General features: G+C 36.9%; 1 protein-coding gene across 2 annotated transcripts in view; it reads left to right on the top strand.

Annotated features, from left to right (window-relative positions):
• Positions 1-25,350, top strand: part of NEK7 (NIMA related kinase 7) — a 163,328-nt gene that overhangs the window by 88,759 nt on the left and 49,219 nt on the right. For both annotated transcript variants that reach the window (XM_086693492.1, XM_086693493.1), the window contains exons 3-5: positions 171-311; positions 14,376-14,438; positions 16,158-16,268. In XM_086693492.1, coding sequence (XP_086549618.1) covers positions 171-311; positions 14,376-14,438; positions 16,158-16,268 — 315 coding nt within the window. The remainder of the gene's footprint in view (positions 1-170; positions 312-14,375; positions 14,439-16,157; positions 16,269-25,350) is intronic.

The following is a 25,350-nucleotide window of genomic DNA, read 5'->3' as shown; positions in this document are numbered from 1 at the left end:
CTGTATCTCTAGTACATAGAACAGTGCCTAGCATGAAGGGCTCAATAAATACTGGTTGAATGAATGGATGTCTGCGAGCTTACCGTAGGTATTACCTACTTATGTGAAAACAATCAATAATTGTGTGAATATTGTGTGATTGAAAACTTTTCTGATTTTTTTAATTACAGAAGGCCTTAAGACCGGATATGGGCTATAATACATTAGCCAACTTTCGAATAGAAAAGAAAATTGGTCGCGGGCAATTTAGTGAAGTTTATAGAGCAGCCTGTCTCTTGGATGGAGTACCAGTAGCTTTAAAAAAAGTGCAGGTAAGATGGTTTTAATTATATGTAAATCAATGTAAAATTATACTATGTGAATAATAAATGCAGGAAAGTATGTCCTAAATGATTGGATAATGACAGTCTTGAGAATGCTAGAAAGGAATAAAAATTATACTTTAAAAGCTTGAATTGAGTGTAGTACACAGTAGAAATTAATTTTTAATTTTAATATTACTTCTAGGCTTTAAAAATTGAGCTGGTTTTGTTCACCTAGATTCAGTAATGACTGGAATGATCCTAGAAAAGCTTTTACAACTCTAGATTTTAAGAGGCAGATTTGAGTTATCACCACCTGCTCCTAACTGGACATGTAACTAGATGTCACATCCTTAGCTGCTAGGCCTCACGATAGGAAAGTAGATTTTACAAAATGTATTGCCTGAAGTTATTAAGTGGCATTCAGGATTAGGGTGGGGTGTTAAATTAATGTGGGGAACCACAGTGGCAATAAATGAAAGAAAAATGAAGTGAGCTTGATTTACTGGAAAATTACAAAAAGAATGAAGTAGATGCAAACAGAGGATTGATAACCTGTTTGAAATTTTCCGTCTTGTATTTGTATCATTCTGGAAGCAGTTTTGCTCTTCAGTCCTGACTTTTTGTCTTGTTTCCCTCAGATTCGTTTTTCTTGCTCCAGCACCCCTTACAAGTCCTACCCTAAGTCTAGCGTCCTAGTTCCACTGAAATGTACTTGCCAGAGCCCTAGAAGTTTCACTTGTCCTAACGAGTCTAGAAAGTGTAACTTCACTTGCCCTCTGGTCTAGACAGTACTTGTTTTTCTGCCTTAGAGTATGTTTGACATCATTCAGCTTTGCTTCGCATTTTTCACATAAGGTAGTTATTGTTCACACTTGCCCATGGACTTCCCATTTGATTCCACAACCCTGATATATCTTCTGTGTAGTGACCTGTGAGACCAAAGTTTCCTCTTATTATTTTTTTTGTAACTTTGTAACTTCTTTACATATACATACATATATATGTGTGTGTGTGTATATACATATATATATGTATGTATATATAAATATTTATTTTGAAAGAGAGAGAGAGAGAGAGGGAGAGAAAGCATGAGCGGGAGAGGGGCAGAGAGAGAGGGAGACACAGAATCTGAAGCAGGCTCCAGGCTCTGAGCTGTCAGCACAGAGCCTGATGTGGGGCTCGAACCCACGAACCGTGAAATCATGACCTGAGCTGAAGTTGGACACTTAATTGACTGAGCCACCCAGGCACCCCTTTTTTGCAACTTCTTAAAGGATCAGTATACTTGGCAACAGCTATTATAGAGATGAGCAGTTTTCACTTACGTTTTTTTTTTTTCAACTTTTTTTTTTTTTTTTTTTTTTTAATTTTTGGGACAGAGAGAGACAGAGCATGAACGGGGGAGGGGCAGAGAGAGCGGGAGACACAGAATCGGAAACAGGCTCCAGGCCCTGAGCCATCAGCCCAGAGCCTGATGCGGGGCTCGAACTCACGGACTGCAAGATCGTGACCTGGCTGAAGTCGGACGCTTAACCGACTGCGCCACCCAGGCGCCCCTTCACTTACGTTTTTAAGGAAATGTTAAATGTTTATAGAAGACGTTATGTGGCGCATATTAGATATAAAAAAATAATAGAAATGCTCTCATATCCATCACCTGGCTTAAGAAATACAACATTAGAAAAAATTTTTGATCTAGATTTGCTACTCCCTTCCCTCAGAGGTAACCATATCTGGAATTTTGTGTTTTAACATTCCTTTGCTTTTCTTTATAGTTTTCCCCACATCTGTATAAATATCTAAATAAATCTATTGTTTGCTTTGCGTTTTTTGAACTTTATATAACTATTGTCACCTGTTCGTGCATGTGACTGTTATGTCATATTCCATTGCTCTTGTTACACGCTGCTTGCTGTTTGGGTTGTTTATAAGTTGTTTACTATTATAAACAATACTTTGTGGTTTTCTTAAGTGCCTTTCCTGGTACACGCATGCCAGTATTTCTCTTTTGTGTATGCCTGGGAATGGAAATGATGAGCCACAGGGAATGCATGTGGTTGGTTCTCTAAGTTGATACCGGGTTATTTGCCATAGTGGGACGGGTTGACTTTCACCAGCAGCTTATGAGAGTAGCTTATGAGAGTGTTCTTTCTTTTTATATACCACTTACAGCTTAAGAAAAATAGAATATAGAATGCAGATATTAATGTTCACAAAGCAGATGTCTTTGGAAGGACTATTCCCTTACAAAAGAACTCTTTGACCCATTTTAAAAATGTATTTATTGAATTTCTACTATGCAACTCTAGGCACTGAGAGAAATAAAAGAGAAGGTAGTCATATTATTCCTGCACTCCAGAGGAAAAAGAGTCTTTGTGGAACAATTACATGTGAACCCTGTGGCATGGATTCCTGATTTAAATAGGATTCTGCAGAATGGAAGTGTCCGTTTGAGCGGTGGGTAGAATCAGAACCTTGGCCAGGCTATCAGTGTGAGAGCAGATTGTGGAGAGCACTGAACAGGAATTTGAAGACTAAGAAAGTAAGGATTCACTACAGATTCTCAAATTGAGGGACGATCTTCAAAATTCATTCTTTTCAAAATAAAATTACAACCTTAACACACAGAATGGACTGGAAAGAAGACAGCTGCTGACATGCCGCAGGCCATGAAGGCCGGAGGATAGATGGAGTGAGAAATCATTTGGAGGTCCCTGGAGGCCTCCTTCTCCACCTTCCCACTGATTCTGAGTGTAGAAAAACAGACAAGGCTCCATTCCACCTCTAACGATTGCGTTTTAAATCACAGGATTTCGTCATAAAAAATACTTAGACAAGGAGGGAAGAAAGGAGGAAAAGAGGGAGAGGGGAGGAAAGAACAACAGCTCTTCTAGTTCTCTCACAGTGCCATCTGAGTTGTTTCTTGTCTGTATTTTTCTTTTGGATAGGAATTTGAAAGGACGATGTGAGTTAATATGGGCAATCATATTTCCATTCAGTATCAGATGCCCCCTCCACCTGTTCCCATTTTGCACCGTGATAAACCTCAGTCAACAGTCTCTTGCCGTGAGGAGTTAGCATTTGTCCCTTTGGGTTTTGTTGTTTGTCTCTGCTTTATCAAGTGTTGATATTGTGGCATCTTCTAGTTTAAACGTAACTTCTTTATAGAAGAGAGGTGATGTCGTGAAGATATTCCTTGCTTATTTAATTAGGAAATAGTGTCTTAGCCTCTGTGAGGAGAAATGTATTTGCATTTCAGATATGTTATTGATTTTTGTGATGTATTACACTTGTGCTGAACAGTAAATCCCATGCTCCCTCCTTAAAAAATTCTCTGTAGCTTGAAATGAAAATGTTTAAAATATCGTTAACCAGACTGCCTTCCTTTCTGAAGACGCTTAGGCTCTCCTTAAAAACTTCATAGTCAAATACTGACTTTACTCATGCATCTTGTTATTTTGAGGTGAGGTTACTTGGCTGAAGAGCTGTATTACTGTTCCCAGCTCTGCTAGAACCCTTCCTGAATACTGTGCTCGCTTTTATAATTCACTTTTCTGCTTATAAATCGTTAAGGAGACACGTTAGAGTTACCATCCAGGCTTCCTCAGCTTCATTTTCAAAGCATTTCTTTACTTTGTCCCACATAATCAAGTTTTACTTTTTCAAAATCCTTAAAAAAAAAAAAAAATAAAGCAATGTCCTAACCTCTGGTGACTTTCCTACAGGCTTGCCTGTTGCCTGTTTGTGGAAAGAAGAGTATACTGAATGCATGTGACTTTGAAATCATAGAGATCTGAGAGCCAACAGTATATGACAACATTTACCAATCTTTTTGAAAATGTACTCATATCCCATCATGATTCATTGGCCAAAATTAAGATGGTGCCTTAACTGATGTGACTTTTTTGCAATTCCATCTGCCGAGATGGCTTCTGTCTCTTGTTGTTTCCCTTCCTTGCCACTTCCCTCCCTATTGCTCATTCACTCAGTCCACCTACTGTTGATATATTGATCACCTAGTGTTTGGTGGACAGGGGGAAGGCCTTGGGAATTTAAGATAAATAACGGGAGTCATGGGATTCGAATAGAAGTGCAACAGAGACCCATCTGAAGTCACAGGTTAGGCACCGGCATGGGAGCAGCCTCCAAGAACACGGGTGAGAGGAGGTTGGGAAAAGTCTTCATAGAGGCTGTGAGCTGGGTCTCAGAACCTCAGTTCTTTGTGTTGGGAGACTATCAAAAGAATCGTTTTGATCTGGTACATGAAATCTCTATATCATGCTTCTTAGTTCATTGATTAGAGCTATGTAATTGGAATTGATTTTTATTTTACTAGTCTTACGATAGTACTGTAGTATGAATTTTGGGTCTCACTGTGTCTCAGTCCTTTGATTTTTTGTTACCCTGATTTTCTAATAGTAGGTGAAATATTTTGATCCTTGGTTTGTTAATGCTTAAGTTCTCTTTGCTTACTCTTAAGTTTTATGTCCAGATAACGCTGTTTTTCTGTGGAACATCCATTGTCATTGACATTCATTAGAATGAATGGAAAGTACTTTTGTATAGTACTTACAAAGATAAGGTGATAATTTGTTTTGTTCAAATTTACCCTTTTGATCCAAGTGATCTCAAAACAACTTCTTGAAGGGACAAATACTCTTTGATATTTGCTGCTGTATTTATATTTGATTATTATTATAAAGCATTCATCAAGAATATCACTTTTTAAAGTATATTGATGAACATAACTTTTTTTTTTTTAACATGTGTCAATTTTAGTTTCTAGGTTCTGTATGTTTTCACGTAATTAGAAGTTGGGATTACTTGCATTTAGAAATTTGTGAACAATGATAACTTCTTCCATAATGCATACTGATTATAATGCATTCATAATCTCTACAACTATATATTCAGTCTCTTTCAGTATTCACTGTGATTACTGAATTTCCTGCAGCTTTTATCAGCTTCGTTATTTAATCTCTTTGGATTTCCTTTGAACCTTCCAATATTATTTGAACAAATGAAAATTGGAAAGTATTTGTAAGAATAATCTATATATTATATTTTTTTAAATTGAAGAATAATTTAATAATTGATGCTAGTTTACTTGTTAAGGAGACACAAGCTTTTATCTTAAAAATGAAAACTTCTTATTTTTATTTATTTGTACTTGCAAGTGAGAAAAAGGCATATAAGAAAAAGAGCAGATTTTTAGTTTTCTTTTTTTAATTTTTTTTTTTTTTTCAACGTTTATTTATTTTTGGGACAGAGAGAGGCAGAGCATGAACGGGGGAGGGGCAGAGAGAGAAAGGGAGACACAGAGTCGGAAACAGGCTCCAGGCTCTGAGCCATCAGCCCAGAGCCTGACGCGGGGCTCGAACTCACGGACCGCGAGATCGTGACCTGGCTGAAGTCGGACGCTTAACCGACTGCGCCACCCAGGCGCCCCTAGTTTTCTTGAAAGTTTAGAGAATAGGGCATTCTAGTTAACAACATTTTGGAGTTATAATGAATTACCATACGTGGCATAAATAGATTATCAACATTGAAATATTTAAATGAGATAATGGACATCGATGAAATAGTTTAGTTCTTTGTCCTTTTTTGATGTTTCACAGTGTTTTTCTTTAGCATCTTATGGTGTCTCAGGGTTGTTATTGTGCTAACCCAAGTTTTGATTGTATGGGTTTATCTTAAAATTTTTAAATGATAAACTCTTCTACTGGCCAAGCCTAGTGAACATATATAGTTGAAGTAACTTTTTATTTATGCTGTTGAAGACTTTTGATATGCTCATTTAATATTTATCAAGGACTTACTATATGGCAGGCACTGGATTTGATAGTGAGATACAGCTGAGTTCAACATTTTTGTTGAGAGGGGGTGGATAGACAGTAAGTCAAATAATTATAGGTAAGAAGGAAATGACGCATCAGGCTCTGTGCTGACAGCTCAGAGACTGGAGCCTGCTTCCGATTCTGTATCTCCATCTCTCTCTGCCCCTCCCCCACTTGCACTCTGTCTCCGTTTTTCTCAAAAATAAGCAAACATTAAAAATATATATATATATATATATATATATATATATATATATATATATAAGAGTGTGTACTCCCAGAAAACACAAGAGGCGAGTTTTAAGAAGCTGCAGGTGTTGAAGCAACAGATTATTCTACACAGGTGTCAGTATGAAAGTCAAAGGATGCTATTACAGGCAGAGAAGGAAGGCTGTTTTGGGAGAAATGGGGCAACTGGTAAAAAAAAGTCTCAAAGGAAGCAGAGATGAAAAATCCATCCAGAGCACAGGTAGAGTTAAGACCAGATGAATTAGAACAGCTATGCAGTTTGTGAAAACAAAGCAGACAGCAAAGACTTTATGTCAAACAGGAGATGGCATTTTCCACCGAGCATGGTGGAAAATACACCAAGTGCATACACCAAGAGGCAGCAGCTTCCGAGTAGTCATTTTTAACTTCCACTGTGGACATTGTGATCGCGTATCTGCTGATCTGGGGTTCTTCCTATACTGTGCTTAAAATGCATTCAAATGGGAAATGTAAGAGAGTACAACATGTCCAAGAGTAAGGGGAACTCCAAGCAAAACTCCAAGAAATACCCTGAACCCTTCCATGCCATGGGACATGGAACAATGATAACATGTGAATAGAGAAATGAAGTCATACACAGTGGAAATTAACCATGACTGGGAATTAGCAAGACAGAGAGAGATTCTAAAGTGGAGGCATCTGCATCGCTCAAATAGCTGACAAAGGTCCAAGAGAGTTAACAACTGAGATCAGACCTTGAATAAGATGTCTGAAGAAAATGAAGTAATGAATGCATGGTAATCAAGATGAGGTCAAAGAACAACTTTTGTTGGAAACAGGGGATGGAAGAGAAGTGGGAATTTAACTACAGAAGGAGTAAGGTAAGTGCAGGGTAAGCGATGGACTGAGAGGGCTGACTGAGTGCCATGGAGTGAGGCATGCTGAGAAACCATGAGGTCTGGTCTCAAAAGAGTCAACATGGTACCAAGCAATGGACATGAGATAATGACCTGAGCCGAAGTTGGATGCTTAACTGAGCCACCCAGGCACCCCTGGGATTACACACTCTTGATTCTTCTCCCTCTCTGGTATCCCTTTTCTGTCCCCTTCAATGGCTTTTCTTTTCCTAACTCTTTATGGGGCACAGTTATAATTTTGGATCCTTTGGTTCTCCTATAGCCACATTCTCATTCACAGTTTCCAACATACCTTCGTAGGGTAGCTTCTTAATCTATACAGGCCCTAAGTTTTGCTGAGCTTTAGTCTCTCATAAAATCTGAATAAAAGTGAATTTCCTGTGACAATTTTTAGAGTTTTGTTTTGTTTTGTTTTTGTTTTTAATTTTGAGGAAACCTATCAAACAGGGCTTCCTGATGGACTCCTCGAGGTTGGATCACTGCTAGCCTGTTGAGTTAAAAGACATTTCTTTGGAAACAAAAGTTTTTTAATAGTCAAAGAGTAATTAGTGACACTCACAGGTATCTAGTTCTATACCATCATTTGCCAGGACCTTAAGGAATCCACAAGAAAGAAATTGAGGCCTGTCTTACAATTTTGCAGTTCAAACATGTTGATGCATTAAGAGAGAAAGGCTGACAGAAGCTAGATCCTAGGCCTTGGTGTTATAAAGGGAGCAAGTTTCTGGCATCAGTGTAGAACTCTTCCTGCACTCACCTTGCTTAACGCTTTGTCCCTCCTCCTCCATCCAATCTCTCCACCCTTTAAGTGCTTCTGTATTTAGTCAGGGAAGTGCTGGTGGTAGAGACCTTAATTATTTGGACGTTAACTTGTTCAATGATTGTGGTTTCTATCTAGAGAGTTCACAGCCCTTGTGCTGTGGATTGTTTTACTCTCCCACCCCCACCCCCCACCCATCCTCTACCCCTTCAAATAAGAGAGACAGGCTCTGGAAGGGAAAGTCTGAGCTACCCAAGCACCCTGCGATTACACAATCTTGATTCTCCTCCCTCTCCGGGTATCCCTTTCCTGTCCCTTTCAATGGCTTTTCTTTTCCTAACCCTTTATGGGACACCTTCCACAGTTATAACTTTGGATCCTTTGGTTCTCCTGTAGCCACATTCTCATTCACAGCTTCCAATGTACCTTTGTAGGGTAGCCCTTCAAATAAGAGAGACCGGCTCTGGAAGGGAAAGTCTGCCTACCAGTCAGCAAGTAAGAGAACCAGAAATGTACAGGCTGATAATAAAAATATTCCTTAAAGCTCCTCTCCCCTCACTCCAACAATGGTTAGGGAATGGTATGTACAGCCACTGGTCAGTTGGAATAAGGGATGGAAGCATCATTATGGCACCAGGTAAAGAAGGCAAGAACACTGGGATGAAGAAAGGCATAATCCAGGGGTGACTGAGGTTTTGTCATATGGAGTACAGTGACTCAATTTAGGGACAGTTCAGTTCATTTAGTCATGCTCTAACAAGCTGGGGAGGCCTAGGGAATATTTGGGTAAGATTTTTATTTATGTAATATCTATTTAAAGTGAGATATACCAGGTTTTTCAAGCTTCCTTAGTATATAATTTTTAAGTACTTTCATTGCTACATTTTAAGTGTTGTGTTTTTTTTTCCCTAACAAATTGACATATGCCTTTTCAAGGACATTTCTGTTAAGTTACTTGAAGGCCCTCTTTTTCCTCTTAAAGATATCCAGTGTTATCCTTTTCAGTTTCATCAGTCATGAGTAATTTTTGGCAAAATTTGAAGATGACAAAAGAAAACTTTTAAAAATGATTCAGAAAGTACTGAGAATTTATTAGCCAGTACTTGCCTAAACACTGTTAGTAGCTTTGCTCTTACCAAGTGTACTAAAAACCCAAAGAAACTTGAGTAGAGCTCAAAAAGATGGCTTCTGGAGCAAAGCTTGTAAATATCCTATGAAAGCTATTTTTACAAAGTCTAGATTTTGTTTTTCCTTGTGTGTTGTCTTTTCTTGCTCATGAAATCAGACAGTCTTGAATCTGTGTCTGGGAATGATTTGATCTAAATCTCCAGTTTTTATTTTTGTCTTGACTTGCTGGCTGAGAGAAAAAGAAAGATAAGATACTAATGGATTTCTGATTAAATGTATTTATAAATGTATTTGGTTCAGATTTTAGTTTTGCCTCAAATGTGCCAGCCATGCTTCTCTCTCAGTGAATAAGGAAAGACTTTGATATTATTGAAAATTCAGTTAAAAATAAAAGTTAATTTGTAATACTAAATTAGTTATAATTTGAATTAGAAATTCATGATTTCTGTGGAGCAAACTTCCATCTTGCTGTGTTGTGTCTATTTGGAGTTTCCTAAAGCACTTGGACACATCTTTTTCTCATCTCATTCACTATCTTTGCCTTTTAAGTATTTTTCCCATCATAGATACATTGATTATTGGGAGGTTAGATTTATACATGTCTCCAAGTTTATGATTTTCTTCATTTTAATTACTAGTACCAGAATTAACCTTTCTCTTTTTCATTAAGAAAAAAGTTTTCAGAAATTCCTTTAAAATCTAAGACATTTAACATTTTGTATTTCCCTGCATTTCTTTCAATTATATCAAGTCTACTGTGACTAGGAGGTCCTAAGAATGGCATTAGTATTCATGATTTGGTGAGAATCAGTTATTTCTCTTGCCATTTTGATTTTTAACCATAAATAGTGTCTCTGTGTATATTTCATAACTATACTAATATCAAGTTCAAAATTTTTTTTGCATTAATATTTATTATTTAACTTGTTACATAAGTAATATCAATTTTTTCTGGCATCATTTGGCAATTTGAGGAATGTATGCCTTTTTGTATGAAATTTCTGAGTGTAGAGATGCTTGGGTGGCTCATTTGGTTAAGTGTCCAACCCTTGATTTCAGCTCAGGTCGTGATCTCATGGTTTGTGGGATCGAGCGCCATGTAGGGCTCCGTGCTGACAGCTTGGAGCCTGCTTAGGATTCTTTCTCTCCCTTCCTCTCTGCCCCTCCCCCACTAGCTTGCTCTCCCTCTGTCTTTCTCGCTCAAAAATAAATAAATTAAAAAGAAGAAATTGCTAAGTATGAAGCAATTTAATGAAGCAAAAGTAATGAACTTTTGATTTTACTTATTTCTATAAGGAATCTTTTTTTAAAACAATATATTTTATTATTTTTTAATTTAATTTATTTTTTTTTCAATTTACATCCAAGTAAGTTATCATATAGTGCAACAATGATTTCAGGAGTAGATTCCTTAATGCCCCTTACCCATTTACCCCATCCCCTCCTTGCCACAACCCTTCCAGTAACCCTCTGTTTGTTCTCCATGTTTAAGAGTCTCTTATGTTTTGTCTCCCTCCCTGTTTTTATATTATTTTTGCTTCCCTTCCCTTATGTTCATCTGTTTTGTATCTTAAAGTCCTCATATGGTGAAGTCATATGTGTTGGTTTTCATGTGTTGGTTGGCCATCTGGATGTCTTCTTTGGAGAAGTGTCTATTCATGTCTTTTGCCCATTTCTTCACTGGATTATTTGTTTTTTGGGTGTTGAGCTTGATAAGTTCTCTATAGATTTTGGATACTAACCCTTTATCTAATATATGGTTTGCAGATATCTTCTCCCATTCCGTTGGTTGTCTTTTAGTTTTGCTGATTGTTCCCTTCGCGGTGCAGAAGCTTTTTATTTTGATGAGGTCCCAGTGGTTTATTTTTGCTTTTGTTTCCCTTCCTTCTGGTGACGTGTTGAATAAGAAGTTGCTGCAGCCAGGGTCAAAGAGGTTTTTGTCTGCTTTCTCCTCGAGGATTTTGGTGGCTTCCTGTCTTATATTTAGGTCTTTCATCCATTTTGAGTTTATTTTTGTGTCTGGTGTAAGAAAGTGGTCCAGGTTCATTCTTCTGCATGTCGCTGTCCAGTTTTCCCAGCACCACTTGCTGAAGAGACTGTCTTTATTCCATTGGATATTCTTTCCTGCTTTGTCAAAGATTAGTTGGCCATACGTTTGTGGGTCCATTTCTGGGTTCTCTATTCTGTTCCATTGATCTGAGTGTCTATTCTTGTGCCAGTACCATACTGTCTTGATGATTACAGCTTTGTAATACAGCTTGAAGTCTGTCTGTAAGAAACCTTTCTGAAGTATTCTGCTTTCCTGCACATATAATCCCTGCCAGACATACTCCATCCCCTTGAGGGTCTCACATCACTTTGTACAAGTAGTGCTGAGTAGATTGTGTGTTCATTTCCTTTGTTCCAGGTTGCATTCTGCATCTGGCAGTGTGCATCTTTAGGACTGCAAGCTTGTTTTCTTATTTGTATCCACAGTAAAATCTAGTAAGTTGACAACACAGTTTTGTGAATGAAAGAAAGCAAGAACATGAGCTAATTTATTTATGTTAATTGTCTTTGTGTGTAGTGCAGTTCTTAGCTATTTCACATTAAAACTTGAAAAACATAAATTTGATATTAAAACTTTTCATTAGAAAATAAATAAATAAAAATAAAGCTGAAGACTATGTAGAAATATGAGAAGTATTTTGCTGTAAGTCAGGTGAAAAAGCATATATAATGCATACTGCCTCTGTTTTCACTATCTAAAACACACATACATTTGTACAAGAAATGGAAGAGTGAGCACAAGCTAAAATTCTTTAAGAAAGTGATTTTGCCAATTTTTTGTTTAAAAATTTTATTTATATTTTCCTTTATTTTTTTAATTAAGGGAAAATTAGAACTACATGCATGTTTGGATGTTAAAAATGATAGTAAGCAAACATTTCCTCTTATAAATTGTATTTATTCCCCCATATTCTGTATTTTCTTTTATGCCTTAGATATCTGTTATTTCTGGCTAGCAGAATCTTAACAGTTTTTTCAAAGTTCAGCTTTAATGTTACCCACTCCTCACATGGAGATTCCTTCTTTAATTTTTTTTTTAATGTTTTTATTTATTTTTGAGACAGAGAGAGACAGAGCATGAGCAGGGGAGGGGCAGAGAGAGAGGGAGACACAGAATCCGAAGCAGGCTCCAGGCTCTGAGCTGTCAGCACAGAGCCCGACATGGGGCTCGAACTCACTTAGTGTGAGATCATGACCTGAGCTGAAGTCGGACGCTCAACCAACTGAGCCACCCAGGTGCCCTGGAGATTCTTTCTTTAGATTTCTCATACTGCACTTTGCACACACATGTATTTTAGTACTTATTAGTTAGTTGTATATGTATTGGACTTCGCAAGAGTCTGGGCTATTCACGAAAACAGACTCCAGAGCTGGAACGATCTGGATTCAAGTGCTTGTTCTGTCACTTACTAATTTTACAACCATAAGCATATATTTAACCTCTCTGAGTCTCAGTCCTTTTTCTAAATTGAAGCCAGTACTACCTACCTTATAGGAACATGGTAAAGATTGTAGCAGCATATATAAGAGGCTACACCCTCTAGTAGGCGTTCAATAATTCCTGCTTGAGTCAAAAAGACTTGGATCATGACTGCCACTCCTTTCAGGTTATATACCTACTTTTCCTGGAACATATTGGCAGTCTGAATCAGGAAGACTTGGTCAAGTTGATGACTATAAGTGTCATTAAAGTTGTTTTGTTATATGACTAGGGTTTTTTTTTTTTTTCCTTTAGAGAAAGAGAGAGAGCATGCAATGGGGGAGATGGGCAGGAGAAGAGGGGGGGTGGGGGGAGAGAGAGAGAGAGCGAGAGAGAGAGAGAGAGAGAGACAGAGAATCTCAAGCAGGCTCCATGCTCAGCATGAAGCTGGATGTGGGGCTTGATATCATGACCCTGAGCTGAAAGCAAGAGTTGGATGCTCAACCAATTTAGCCACCCAGGCACCCCTATGATTAGGGTTTTAACCAGCTTGTAGTCATGACTTATCCAGATATATTCTCCAATATTTAGCATATTGCTTATTTGTTTATTTATTTATTTTCCACACACTTAGAGCACTGATAGCGTTCTTTGTTTTCAGACACATCCTAATATCCATTTTATTATATTATATATTTTTATACTTTTCACATTAGACCCATATTTCTCAGCCTTTTACTCATTATTACCCCCAGGAGCCTTTTTAGATAGTTTTTCCTAATTGCTCCTCTCCCTTAGGAAATTTTAATTCCACAGATAAGAGTAGATCTGTTTATGTGTTGTATGTATATCTGTGACATACTGTTAAAAAGGGCAAGATTTTGTCACTGCTCTTTCCAAAGAAACAGTTTGGAGTGATAGCTTCCCTGTCACGGTGTGCATTTGACTTTTTAGACATGATTTGATTGTGTAGATTAATCATTCAGAGCCGGTGTTATATAGTTGGAAAACTCTGAGAGTAAATTCTGGCTGCTCCGTTAATTAGCTGTGTGAACTTTTGTCAGTTTCTTACGCTTTCTAAACCTACTTTCCCTCATCTATAAGATGGAAATATTGTCTTCTTAAGGATTAAATGAAAATTAAATGAGGTAGTTAATGTAGTTAATGTAATATGTTTAACACATATTAATTGTTCAATACATGTTAGCTCTTACTTTATTATGATCACAACATCCATTCTGTTTCATTTGAACCTAAGGCTTGAAATGTCTAGTGGTTCTCTTTTCTCATTGTTATTTTTTAAATTTGTTTGAAACGTTATTTATTTTGAGCAGGTGTGGGGGGGTGGGCAGAGAGAGAGGGAGAGAGAGAATCCCAAGCAGACTCCACACTGTTAGCACAGAGCCCAATGTGGGGCTCGATTCCACGAATCATGAGATCATGACTTGAGCCAATATCAAGAGTCAGATGCTCAATTGACTGAGCCACCTAGTCACCCCTCTTTTCTCAATTTTAATACTGACTGCCTGTGGAGGGAAAATGTAAACTCTGGAGGTAACATGAGATAAAATACCTACAGTTTTTCAAAGCTCCTAAAACGCTAATTGGGAAGAAAATTTCTTAGTAGGTGTATAAACTATATGTAAAGTATTATAATGAATTTATGTGGTGTCTTGAACCATAGATTATTAGTTTATTCTTGAGCCATAGATTATTAGTTTATTAAATAATTCTGGATTCTATTTTTAGATATTTGATTTAATGGATTCCAAAGCACGTGCTGATTGTATCAAAGAAATTGATCTCCTTAAGGTAAATAAATGAACTATTGACTATTTTTAACATAGCTGAGCCTGTTGATAAAAGTGATTTATAAAAATACTGCACTTATAAGGAAAAAGATTTTCAAGACTTAACTTAGGCCGCATTGGTTTTAAGCAACATGATGTAAATTTGTATCTCACTATATGGAAGAATGTAGTTCCCTTTTGGATTCATCATAAAATAATTTAATTGGGACATTTGGTAAAATTAGCTCCCCCCACTCCCCACCCCCCCTGCTTTTCAAACTAGAAAATAAAATGAGCATAAAACATTGAAGAAATTTTTTCTTGACCATCCCAATTAGACGTATTCTAAAGGTTAAGTAACATAAATGTGTATTGGTATTATCTCAAAGTTCAAGATATAATATAGATGTATATCTCAAGATGTAATATATTGAGAATGTGGACTGATCCAACTGGGTACATGATATTTATAATATTTCTGTAACATTTTCCCAGATTTAGAGAGGGTGATGTAAAGAGTATGTCAGAATTCGCTTTTCAGTTTCTTATCCACTCAAAGAATGCGACTGAAATTTCAGTTATCTCTAAACTGCTTTTATTCTAGTGAAATTTCCTTCAGGAATGATGTAGCTTATGTTCTGTTTTCAGCTAGTAGATAAGACTTGGATGTTTTTATGCCATACATTTTTGTTTGTGCCTAACATGAATCTGATTTATCAACAAGATAAGAGTAAGATCAAAATGAACCATACTTTCCATCTGTTCTGTTAGTTGTAGTTATTTCCTGGGCCATGAAGCAACTGCTTTAAAAATAAATATAAATTGTTATAGAGAAGTATTATAGAAGATGTGGAGGAAAACCGTGTAAGTAGAAAGAAGAGAAGAAAATCATGTATATACCATCTGGGAGAATTCTTGAATAATTTTCTTTGAGAAACTATTTGTCTTATGTTATCTTGTTTAAAGATTGAACAAAAAGATTGTACAAAAGGATTGTCCGTGTGTATAGACTGATGTGTATATTTTTGCAAGGTCAAATTTTTCTTAGGATCATTTAATGACTCAACCCCATAGGTAAACTCATATCATTTGATGTAAAAATTATATTTAGATACAGTCGATGTCCTTTTATTTTGTTTTGTTTTAAACCACTGGTTATAGTTACATAAGGATCAGGCCAACTTCAAAACCAGAGTAGGAATACTTTATTTACCACCGAGCACCCATAATGACAGTTCCCATTTTGAAGATATAATTTTTAGCAATTGGTGCTTTAATGATGTCATTCATTTATATATTTTTTTCAATATATGAAATTTATTATCAAATTGGTTTCCATACAACACCCAGTGCTCATCCCCAAAGGTGCCCTCCTGAATACCCATCACCCACCCTCCCCTTCATTTATATTTATATATTTATTGAACATAGTAATATGTACTTTCAAACTTTCTAAAAGTTTTCAAACTTTCTATTATTTCTAATAAAGAATATCAAAATAAACTGGTATCTACTTTTACTTTTAATAATTACAATACATGTTTCAAAATTCACTGGCTTAAAGAAAAATATACATGATGTCATGTTAAGATTTCTAGCTTAAAAATGAAATGCAATAACTAAGTTTATTCTTCAGTTAAGAAACTATAAGTGATTCTTGATAATTTACAATTGAAAAAACTTTTCTGGTGCCTGTTTGTTTGTTTGTTTGTTTGTTTTTGTTTGTATGTTTTTCCATCAGCAACTCAACCATCCAAATGTAATTAAATATTATGCATCATTCATTGAAGATAATGAACTTAACATAGTTTTGGAATTAGCTGATGCTGGTGATCTATCCAGAATGATAAAGGTAAGGGTTTGTTTTGTTTTTTGTAACCTAAATATTTATTTTTTCTGATAAAAATTGTCTGTTAAACATACAGGTATATCAGATACTTTAAAGACCTCATTGTCATACTTTAACATATGATAGATATGTACTGAATGACAGATCGTAGTGATGATTATGATTTTGAAGCTGGTTTACCTGGTGACGTTTACACTTCAACTGAGATGTGTGAACACTCTGAAACCAACTTGGAAATAGACCAACAGATTTGTCTTCTGTAAGCTGAAGTTAAAATTTTGCAGCTTGATTTCTCTGAACAGACCACCCTTGATCCTGTATCTATAGATATCAGGCAAAGGGTAACAGAAAGGGATTCTAGAGAATCTGGACCTGTTCCTAGGAGGGATTCATCAAAGAATAAAATGGGCTTTGCATTCAGACCTTGCACATCAAACCCTGATTCAACCACTTAAAAGTTTATTTAACTTTCTTTTCTAAGAGCGTATAAATTGGTTTAAGTTCAGTTACAAGTTATAGAAACCCTCAAATTACAGTGTCCTAAACACTGCTTGTCCTTAGGGAAGTTACTTTCGTGTACCACAGTTTCTCAAAAACAAAATAATAGTAGAACCTACTTCATAGGATTGTTAATGATTAATTGATATTTATTCAGAGATAAGAACTGCGTCTCACACATAGTAAGGCTATGCAAATGGGAGCTAGTGCTGTATTATTATTGTTGTTAATTATATTTTTCTGTTACATAAAATTCTGGGGCTAATAGGGCAGCTCTGATCTATCAAATTCTCAGAAACCAAGCCTATTTATAGCTGATAAAGTCCCCTTTCGCCGGCATGTAGGGACGTAGGATATTTGCTAGCTGTATCTTTTTTTAAAAATTTTTTTAAACATTTATTTTTGAGACAGAGAGAGAGCATGAACAGGGGAGGGTCAGAGCGAGGGAGACACAGAATCTGAAACAGGCTCCAGGCTCTGAGCTGTCAGCACAGAGCCCGACGCGGGGCTCGAACCCATGGACCGCGAGATCATGACCTGAGCCAAAGTCGGACGCTTAACCCACTGAGCCACCCAGGCGCCCCTTGCTAGCTGTATCTTGAGGCACATTGCTGGATACTGCCACACAACATTTTTAGCTTCATCCCAGTGGCCAAAATTTGGTCTTATGAACATGTGTAGCTGCAAGGGAGGCTGGAATATATAGTCGTCATTTGGCTGGTCATGTGCCAGCTAAACTTCTATTCAGGAAGACATGTTGAAGAGAGTGGAAATCAATGAAGACCAACTAAATGAGAAAAGCAAGGCTCTTTATTCTGAGCTTGCTATAGCACGCAAGGGAGTCAACCATTGTCACTGACATTTTACCAGAGATTCATAGGCAGGCAGAGGAATTAGAAAATCTTTATAATGGGAAAAATAAGCCTTTAGGTATGACCTGATTAGAGGCTGCTGGCCTGAAGGAGCTATAGGTGAGCTACTCAGAAGTGAGGCATATCATCTGGCTTTCTCTGGTTCGTCCTAAGTTGGAAGCAGGAACAAAAATTAGGGAACCTGTCAGTTATTAATCAAGTCCTGGGCATTTGGGGCTGATTGTTACAGAGTTACTGTTCAGCTTCCTGGATTGTCACTAGAGACAGCAGTCTGGCTTCCTGCATGTCTGACATAGAAGGCTGGCGTCCTGGGTTGTTTGTTATGGATAAAAGGTTTCCTGGTCAGGTTGCTGAAGGTTGTGGTTCAAAGTTCTATTTTTATATGATCTGGCCATTGACTGTATATTTGGTCTGTCAACAGATATTGGAGCGCAACTAGTAATCTCTGCCACATGGAGTTCTTAAAAACAATGTTAGATGCTTTATATGCATTGCCATATTTACTCTTCACAAGGACTCTGGCAGGTAAATTTGACACTTAGAGAAGACAGTCATCATCACTAGTAAATAGAAGGACTAGTGTGTGAAATTAAGTTTGTCTTCTGATACAAAATTATATGTGTTTTCCCTTAATGGCCCTTAGAGATTTTTATATCACAGAACTCCTTTGAAAAATCAGATGAAAACCCTTGACCTTCTCCCCAGAAAGATGTTGATGCACATAAAATCTGCATTCCATCACAAAGCCTGCACAGATTTTCTGATCAAGGCACTCACCAGTTCTCTAGCAGTAGTTAGGATCCCTCGTCTCCAGTGGAAGGTCAGTGTCAGCCACTTACACTCTCCTGTTGCTTAGCTTCTCTTAGGATTAGTTTCCTCATTCATAAGATGGGGCAGTTTTGAGGTTGCTTTCTAAATTATAAAAATACTGCATAACAGGGAGGTAATATTTTTTATTATCACAGAATGCTATCAAACTGACTCTGTTTCAAGTCCCATGGTTTGAGTGACTCACTTCTAATCGGTTATCTGATCTTCTCTTTTAGGGACTTCCCACCACTAGCACAAACTGTCTTTGCAAATTAATGAACAATTAAAAAAAAATTGTGGTTTTAATTTTAAAAAGAAATACAAACACACAAACGCCAAATCTGCAAAACAGCTATCAAGATGAGACCCATAAAAGCAAATGTAAATAGTCCTTATAAGAGAGACAATTAATATAAAATTCTTGGCTTAAACTCTAAGTGCAAGAGTTATTTAAGTATTTATAGTGGGAAGCAAAGAGGGCAAATCTTTATTGGGCAAATACCAACCGAAGACAGATAAAAAAACGTACAGTTTTCAGTTGTCAGGTTTCGCCCCTGATGAGAGATCGATGATTTGGGGTTTTGATTGTGCTCTAGAGATTTTTGCCCTTTTTCAGTTTAGTTTTTTTTCTTTGCTACTGCTACTCCACACATACAGGTCGCTGTCCCTGACCCATTGCCAAGGCATGCCTGAGCCCATAACATTTACCTTGGAAGAATTCTCCTGTCCTTTCACCACTTGAGAAAGCTAGTGCACAATCAGAGTACCTTACAGAAGAAGCCCTGTTACCTGCGTCTTTAGCAGATTCAGATTTCTTAGGCCACTGAGGGAGGAAAAATTTCCTGGTGTGTTTTTATATTTACTGTGATGACGAACTCAGCTCTCTTACTTAAATGGATCTTGCCTTCAGTTGACTTTTTCAGAGAGTTGTTTTATCAGCTGACCCAGTGGAATGTAGTAAGATCAATTCTGTGTTTGGTAATGAATAGTAACATACAGTTATAGAATCGATAACTATCCTCTTCAAGTATCCTTGGGGCCTCTGACTAAAATTTGAACGTATCTATCATGGAAAATAGTACTTAGGAAACTTTTTTTAAAAATAAAAGATACCAACTGATTGCTAGTAAGTTATATGTTTATAGAGCAATTTATTGTACTTCGATAGAACCGAGGTAGTTTTCTAGAGAATTGGGATATCAATCTTCCTTCCTGTCTAATAGACATTGTATAAGCCTTTAATGACCCTATTCTTTACTGTAGGTACCATTAGTCTGTCTCACCAAGGTGGAAGGATTCTGGGTCAGATTTCCCAGATCATCTTGGAGACCTTCTAAAGGTTGAAAGTTATATTGTCAAACCTATAGATCTTTAGAATAGTCTCAGCATAATGGCCACACTAGAAAGGTATTCCAATGTCCATAACAGAAAGTTTGACCAAGTAGTTTCACATGAGTAGAATATTTTTATATTTGGTTACATTTATGTATGTTTTTTATGATAAAGAAGGACAATAAAGAGGCGAGAGGTGTTGCTATTTTAAGTAAGATGATGAAAGAAAACACTACTGACTTGAGTCTTACACCCCCACCTCCACCTGCCTTTCCCTCCATGCTGTCCTGGTTCTGTTTTTTCCCTTTGCAGACAGACACTCCTGACCCTGTTTCCAACACCACAAGAAATGGCTCTTGAGTGACCTCTGTCATTAAATCCAGTGGACTTCAACCAGTGCTCATTCTGCTTGATGTCTCAGCTGCACTTGGCTCTGTTGTTCCTATGCTTCTTCTTAAAATACTCCTCCACTGGCTTGTTGAGTCCCATAGTGCCTTGGTTTCCTTCCTGCCTCTCTGGAGACTCTGATTCTTCTTAACTGACACATTCTCATCTCTTGGCCTTTAATGATAGAGTTTTAAAAGTTTCAGTCCTGACTTTTTTTTTTTCCTTTTTGCTTTATACTTTCCTCATAGTTGATGTCATTCATGCCTGTGGATTCAGTTACTTTCTGTACACCGTTGATTTCTAACTTTTTATCTTTAGTCTGGAGCTGTCTTTCAGTTCTGAACTCACGTTAACTCAACACGTCTGTAAAGAAATTCACGATCGTCCTCACAGACTACCCTCCTCCTCCAATGCTAACTTGATATTCAGTACCAGTCTGCCCAGTTGTGCATGCTAGAGCCCAGGACTCTTCTTTGACACTTCTTTTTTTTTTTTTTCCTTCTTTGACACTTCTGTCCCTCACCAAGTTCAGTTTTTTCTTTTAAACGTCTTTCAAATTTTCCACCCTGCTCTACTTCCATTTGTCTCCCTGTAGTATAAAGTAGCATCATCTGTCACCTGTAGGGCAGCAACTTTTTAACTAATCTTCCAGCTCCCGGCACCATTTCTCTAATCTGTTTCTCCATCGGTCTGTAAGACAAGTGAGAAGGGAAGAAAGAAAAGAAAAACCTCTGTTTTTAAATCCTTCTTGTGTTTCCCATTGAGGGTGAAGATGCTTGTCAAGATTTACTAGACCTGGGTGATCCAGAGTACAAGCTCTGAGAGGGAGGAATCTTTGTTTTGTGCCCTCACATATCCCTAGTGTCTAGGACAGCTCCCTGCACAGAGTAGGTGCTCAGCAAGTATCTGCTGTAGAAGGTGTAGACACCTTCAGTTTCCGGGGAGGTGCCTGGCTAATAGTAGCAACTCAATAAATATGTTGAATGAATGAATACATAAAAGGTGGTTATTTTCTTTCTCTTTCCTTCCTCCTGATTCTCTTACCTGTGTTACACTTCTCTGCTCCAGGGACCAGTAGGTGAACCTGGGTGGTTGTACAACAATCACAGCCGTTTCTTGCTGCTTCGCACTCCGGTCTCAAGGGGACTTGCTAAGCTATTGAGTGGTATGCTGTCATGAGAGAAGACGGTGTCCTGATGTGATACAGGAAGGGTTTTGGTTTTGTTTGTTTTTTTTCCCCTAAGAAATTCAGAAATTCTTTTCTAAACACTTAATTGTGCTATAAGCTGTCTTTATAGAAGAGACTATGTTAGGAAAAAAATCATAAGGAACTTCTTTTACGAAAGAACATAACTAGGACTTGAAGCTTTACAAAGGACAGCAGTAGATACTGGAATTTTAAGAAAATGATTCATTTCTTTCTAGTGAGTAATACCGTAAATCAGTACATCACAACAATATATTTCACTGTCTCAAGTCTTCAGCTTAATTGGGGTAGAAGAGGAAATATAGCTCCTGGTCTGTATTCCAGAAATGAACCTCTGGATAGCATTGCATCAAAGAATTTTACAAGTAAATAATTAATTGGTTTAGAGCAAGCTGACAAATATAATTAAGCAATTTATAGTTGAAATACTCAGTATTTCTCTAATTAGTGACAAAGGAATACCTGAGGCTGTGGTCAGATGAAATACTTCCCAGATGAGTTTTAGGATAAAAGGAAATCTAGGATTTTTTTCATCATATATTTCTTTATCATCAGTAATCAGAATTTTAAAGGAAAATAGGCTCTCAGATTTCAGTTTATCGAGTTGTGATTTATATGCTGCATATTTTCTTTATCAGACCAGTAGATGCTCCATTTTGCACTATGTCTTATTAATACTGTTTATTTCACTCTTTGAATGTCAAGAAACATATTTGGTGATGGAGACTTAGTGTAGAGAAGATGAGAGACTAATCTCAGAAAGATATAAACAAGAGCTGTGTTTATTGCAGCTTGTCACTAGAAATATTGTTAAAATGTGTTTTAAGTTTTTATAGCCCATTTTTGCAACATATAGTTTATTCATTGAACTATTTATAATTTCTTATATTTAGAATTACCTCTTAGAAAGTCAGTTTGAGGTAGAAGAAAATATAAGTGCATATCTTTAACATTATATTTGTAAAAACCTTTATTTTGCTAAAATATCAATAAAACACAATATAACCCAATGTAATAAATCTCTTGGTGGGGTGGGGGGGGGGACTTAGAACTCTGTTATCTGCCAGAAGATTTTCACACCATGCCACACTGGCTAAGAAGTAAGTCAAGATTAAAAAAGAAAAGTCAGTATTTACTTGGGAATTATTTTTTAGCGAAATATGGATTACTAATTTATTTTTAAAAAAAAAAATTTTTTTTTTCAACGTTTATTTATTTTTGGGACAGAGAGAGACAGAGCATGAACGGGGGAGGGGCAGAGAGAGAGGGAGACACAGAATCGGAAACAGGCTCCAGGCTCTGAGCCATCAGCCCAGAGCCCAACGCGGGGCTCGAACTCACGGACCGCGAGATCGTGACCTGGCTGAAGTCGGACGCTTAACCGACTGTGCCACCCAGGCACCCCTGGATTACTAATTTAAATGGAGATCTATTTTGTGCCAAGAGTTTGATACAATTCCAAATAATTAGTGAAGTCTATATCTTCTTTTTTCCCCCAGTTTTATTGAGATATGATTAATATACATCACTTTGTAAGTGTAAGGTACACAGCATTATGGTTTGATTTACATGTACTATGTAATGATTACCACACTAAGTTTAGTTAAGATCTGTCATCTCGAATAGATACAATAGAAAGAAAAAAAAACTTTTCCTTTACAATGAGAATTCTTAAGATTTACTCTCACAACAACTTTTCTGTATATCGGTCAGCAGTATTATCTGTAGTCATCATGTTGTGCATTCCATCCTGGTACTTACTTGTGTCGTAACTGGAAGTTTGTACCTTTGACCTCCTTCCTTCAGTTTCCCCTGTGCCCACTCTCTGTCTCTGGAAACCACAAAGCTCTTTCTTTATGAAAGAGAGAGAGAGAGACAGAGACAGAGACAGAGACAGAGAGAGTGAGTGTGTGTGTGTGTGTGTGTGTGTGTGTGTGTGTGTTTTAGATTCCACATATAAGTGAGATCATACAGCATTTCCCTTTCTCTGTCTTGCTTATTTTACTTAGCGTAATGCCCTCAGGCTTCATTCATCCTGTTGTTGCAAATGGCATGATTTTCTTGTTTTTTATAGCTGAGTAATATTCCATTGTGTGTGTGTATGTATGTATGTATGTGTGTGTGTGTGTGTGTGTGTGTATAGTGTGAGTGTGTGTGTATGTATCTCTTTTTCGTTCATCCATCGATGGTCACTTATTTGGTTTCCATGTCTTGGGTATTATTGTAAATAATGCTGCTGTGAACATAGCACTGCAGATATATTTTTGAGTTAGTGTCTTCATTTCCCATGGATGCATTCCCAGAAGTGGAATTTCTGGATCATATGGCAGTTCCACTTGTAATTTTTTAAGGATCCTCCATACTGCTGTTTTCTGTAGTGTTTGTACCAGTTTACAGCCCCACCAACACCGTACAAGGGCTCTAGGGCAGCATGCTATCTTTTGTCTTTTGATGATGGCCATTCAAACAGGTATGAGGTGATATCTCATTGTGATTTTGATTTGCATTTCTCTAATGACTAGTGTCATTGAGCATCTTTTCATATACCTGTTGGCCATTCGTGTATCTTCTTTGGAAAAATGTCTATTTTGATCTTTGCCCATTTTTTAATTCAATGATTATGATTGCTGTTTGTTATTGAGATGTATTGATTCTTTCGATATTCTGGATATTAATCCCTTATCAGATATATGGTTTGCAAATATTTTTTTCCCATTCCATAGGTTGCCTTCTCAGTTTCTCAGTTGTCTCTTCTGACAATTTTAGTTTCACCTGGTCACATTTGTTCATTTTGTTGTTGTTGTTGCTTATGCTTTTGGTGTCCTTTCTGAAAAATTACTGCCAAGATCCATGTTAAGGGGATTTTTTCCTGTTTGCTTCTAGGAGTTTCATGGTTTCAGGTTGTACATTTAAGTCTTTAGTTCACTTCAAGATAATTTTTGTGAGTGGTGTAAGCTAGGGGTCTAGTTTCATTCTTTTACATGTGAATATCCAGTCTTCCCAGCACCATTTATTGAAGAGACTGTTTTTTCTCCACTGAGTGTTCTTAGCTCCCTTGTCAATGTTAGTTTGACTATACATGCTTGGGTTTATTTCTGAGCTCTTGATTTGGTTTCATTGATCTGTTTTTATGCCAGTACCATACTGTTTTGATTACTGTAGCTTTATAGTATAGCTTGAAATCAAGAAGTGTTATGCCTAACACTTTGTTCTTCTTTCTTAGGATTGCTTTCGCTTTGGCTTTTTGGGGTCTTTTGTGGTTCTGTATAAGTTTTAGAACTGTTTTTTGTTTGTTTGTTTTTGTACATTGTAAAAAAATGCCATTGGAATACTAATAGGAATTGCCTTGATCTCTGGATGGCTTTTGGTAGTATTGACATTTTAACAATTTAAAATTCTTCCAGCCGTGAACACAGGATACTTTTCCATTGATTTGAGTCTTTTTTGATTTTGATTTCTTTCATCAATGTCTTATAGTTTTCAGATTAGAAGATTCCTTGGTTAAGTTTCACCTCCTTGGTTGAGTTTATTCCTAACTCTTTTATTGGTTTTGATGCATTTGTAAATAGTATCACTTCCTTTATTTCTCTTTCAGGTAAGTTTAATATATAGAAACACCACTGATTTTTGTACATTAATTTTGTTACCTGTAACTGTACTGAATTATTTGATTAGAACTAACTATTTTTTTGGGTTGAGTGTTTAGGATTTTCTGTATCTAAAATCGTGTCATCTGCAAAGAGATAACAGTTTTACTTCTTCCTTTCCAATTATTATACCTTTTATTTATTTATTTTTTTTCTTGCCTGATTGTTCTGGCAAGGACTTCTATGATGTTGAATAGGAATGGTGAGAGTGGGCATCTTTGTCTCATTCCTGATCTAGGCTATCTTTTCTTATTCCTAATTTATTTACATAAATGCTGTCTTCTTGGTTATGCAACTTTGTGTCTTTTGCATTGATAGTACTTATATGGCAT

This window comes from Puma concolor, chromosome E4, assembly GCF_028749965.1.
Source record: "Puma concolor isolate L17-30 chromosome E4, mPumCon1.1.hap2, whole genome shotgun sequence".
NCBI classification, from domain to species: Eukaryota; Metazoa; Chordata; class Mammalia; order Carnivora; family Felidae; genus Puma; species Puma concolor.
Note: the sequence above shows the minus strand (reverse complement) of the source record. Positions and strands in the feature narration are given on the sequence as shown.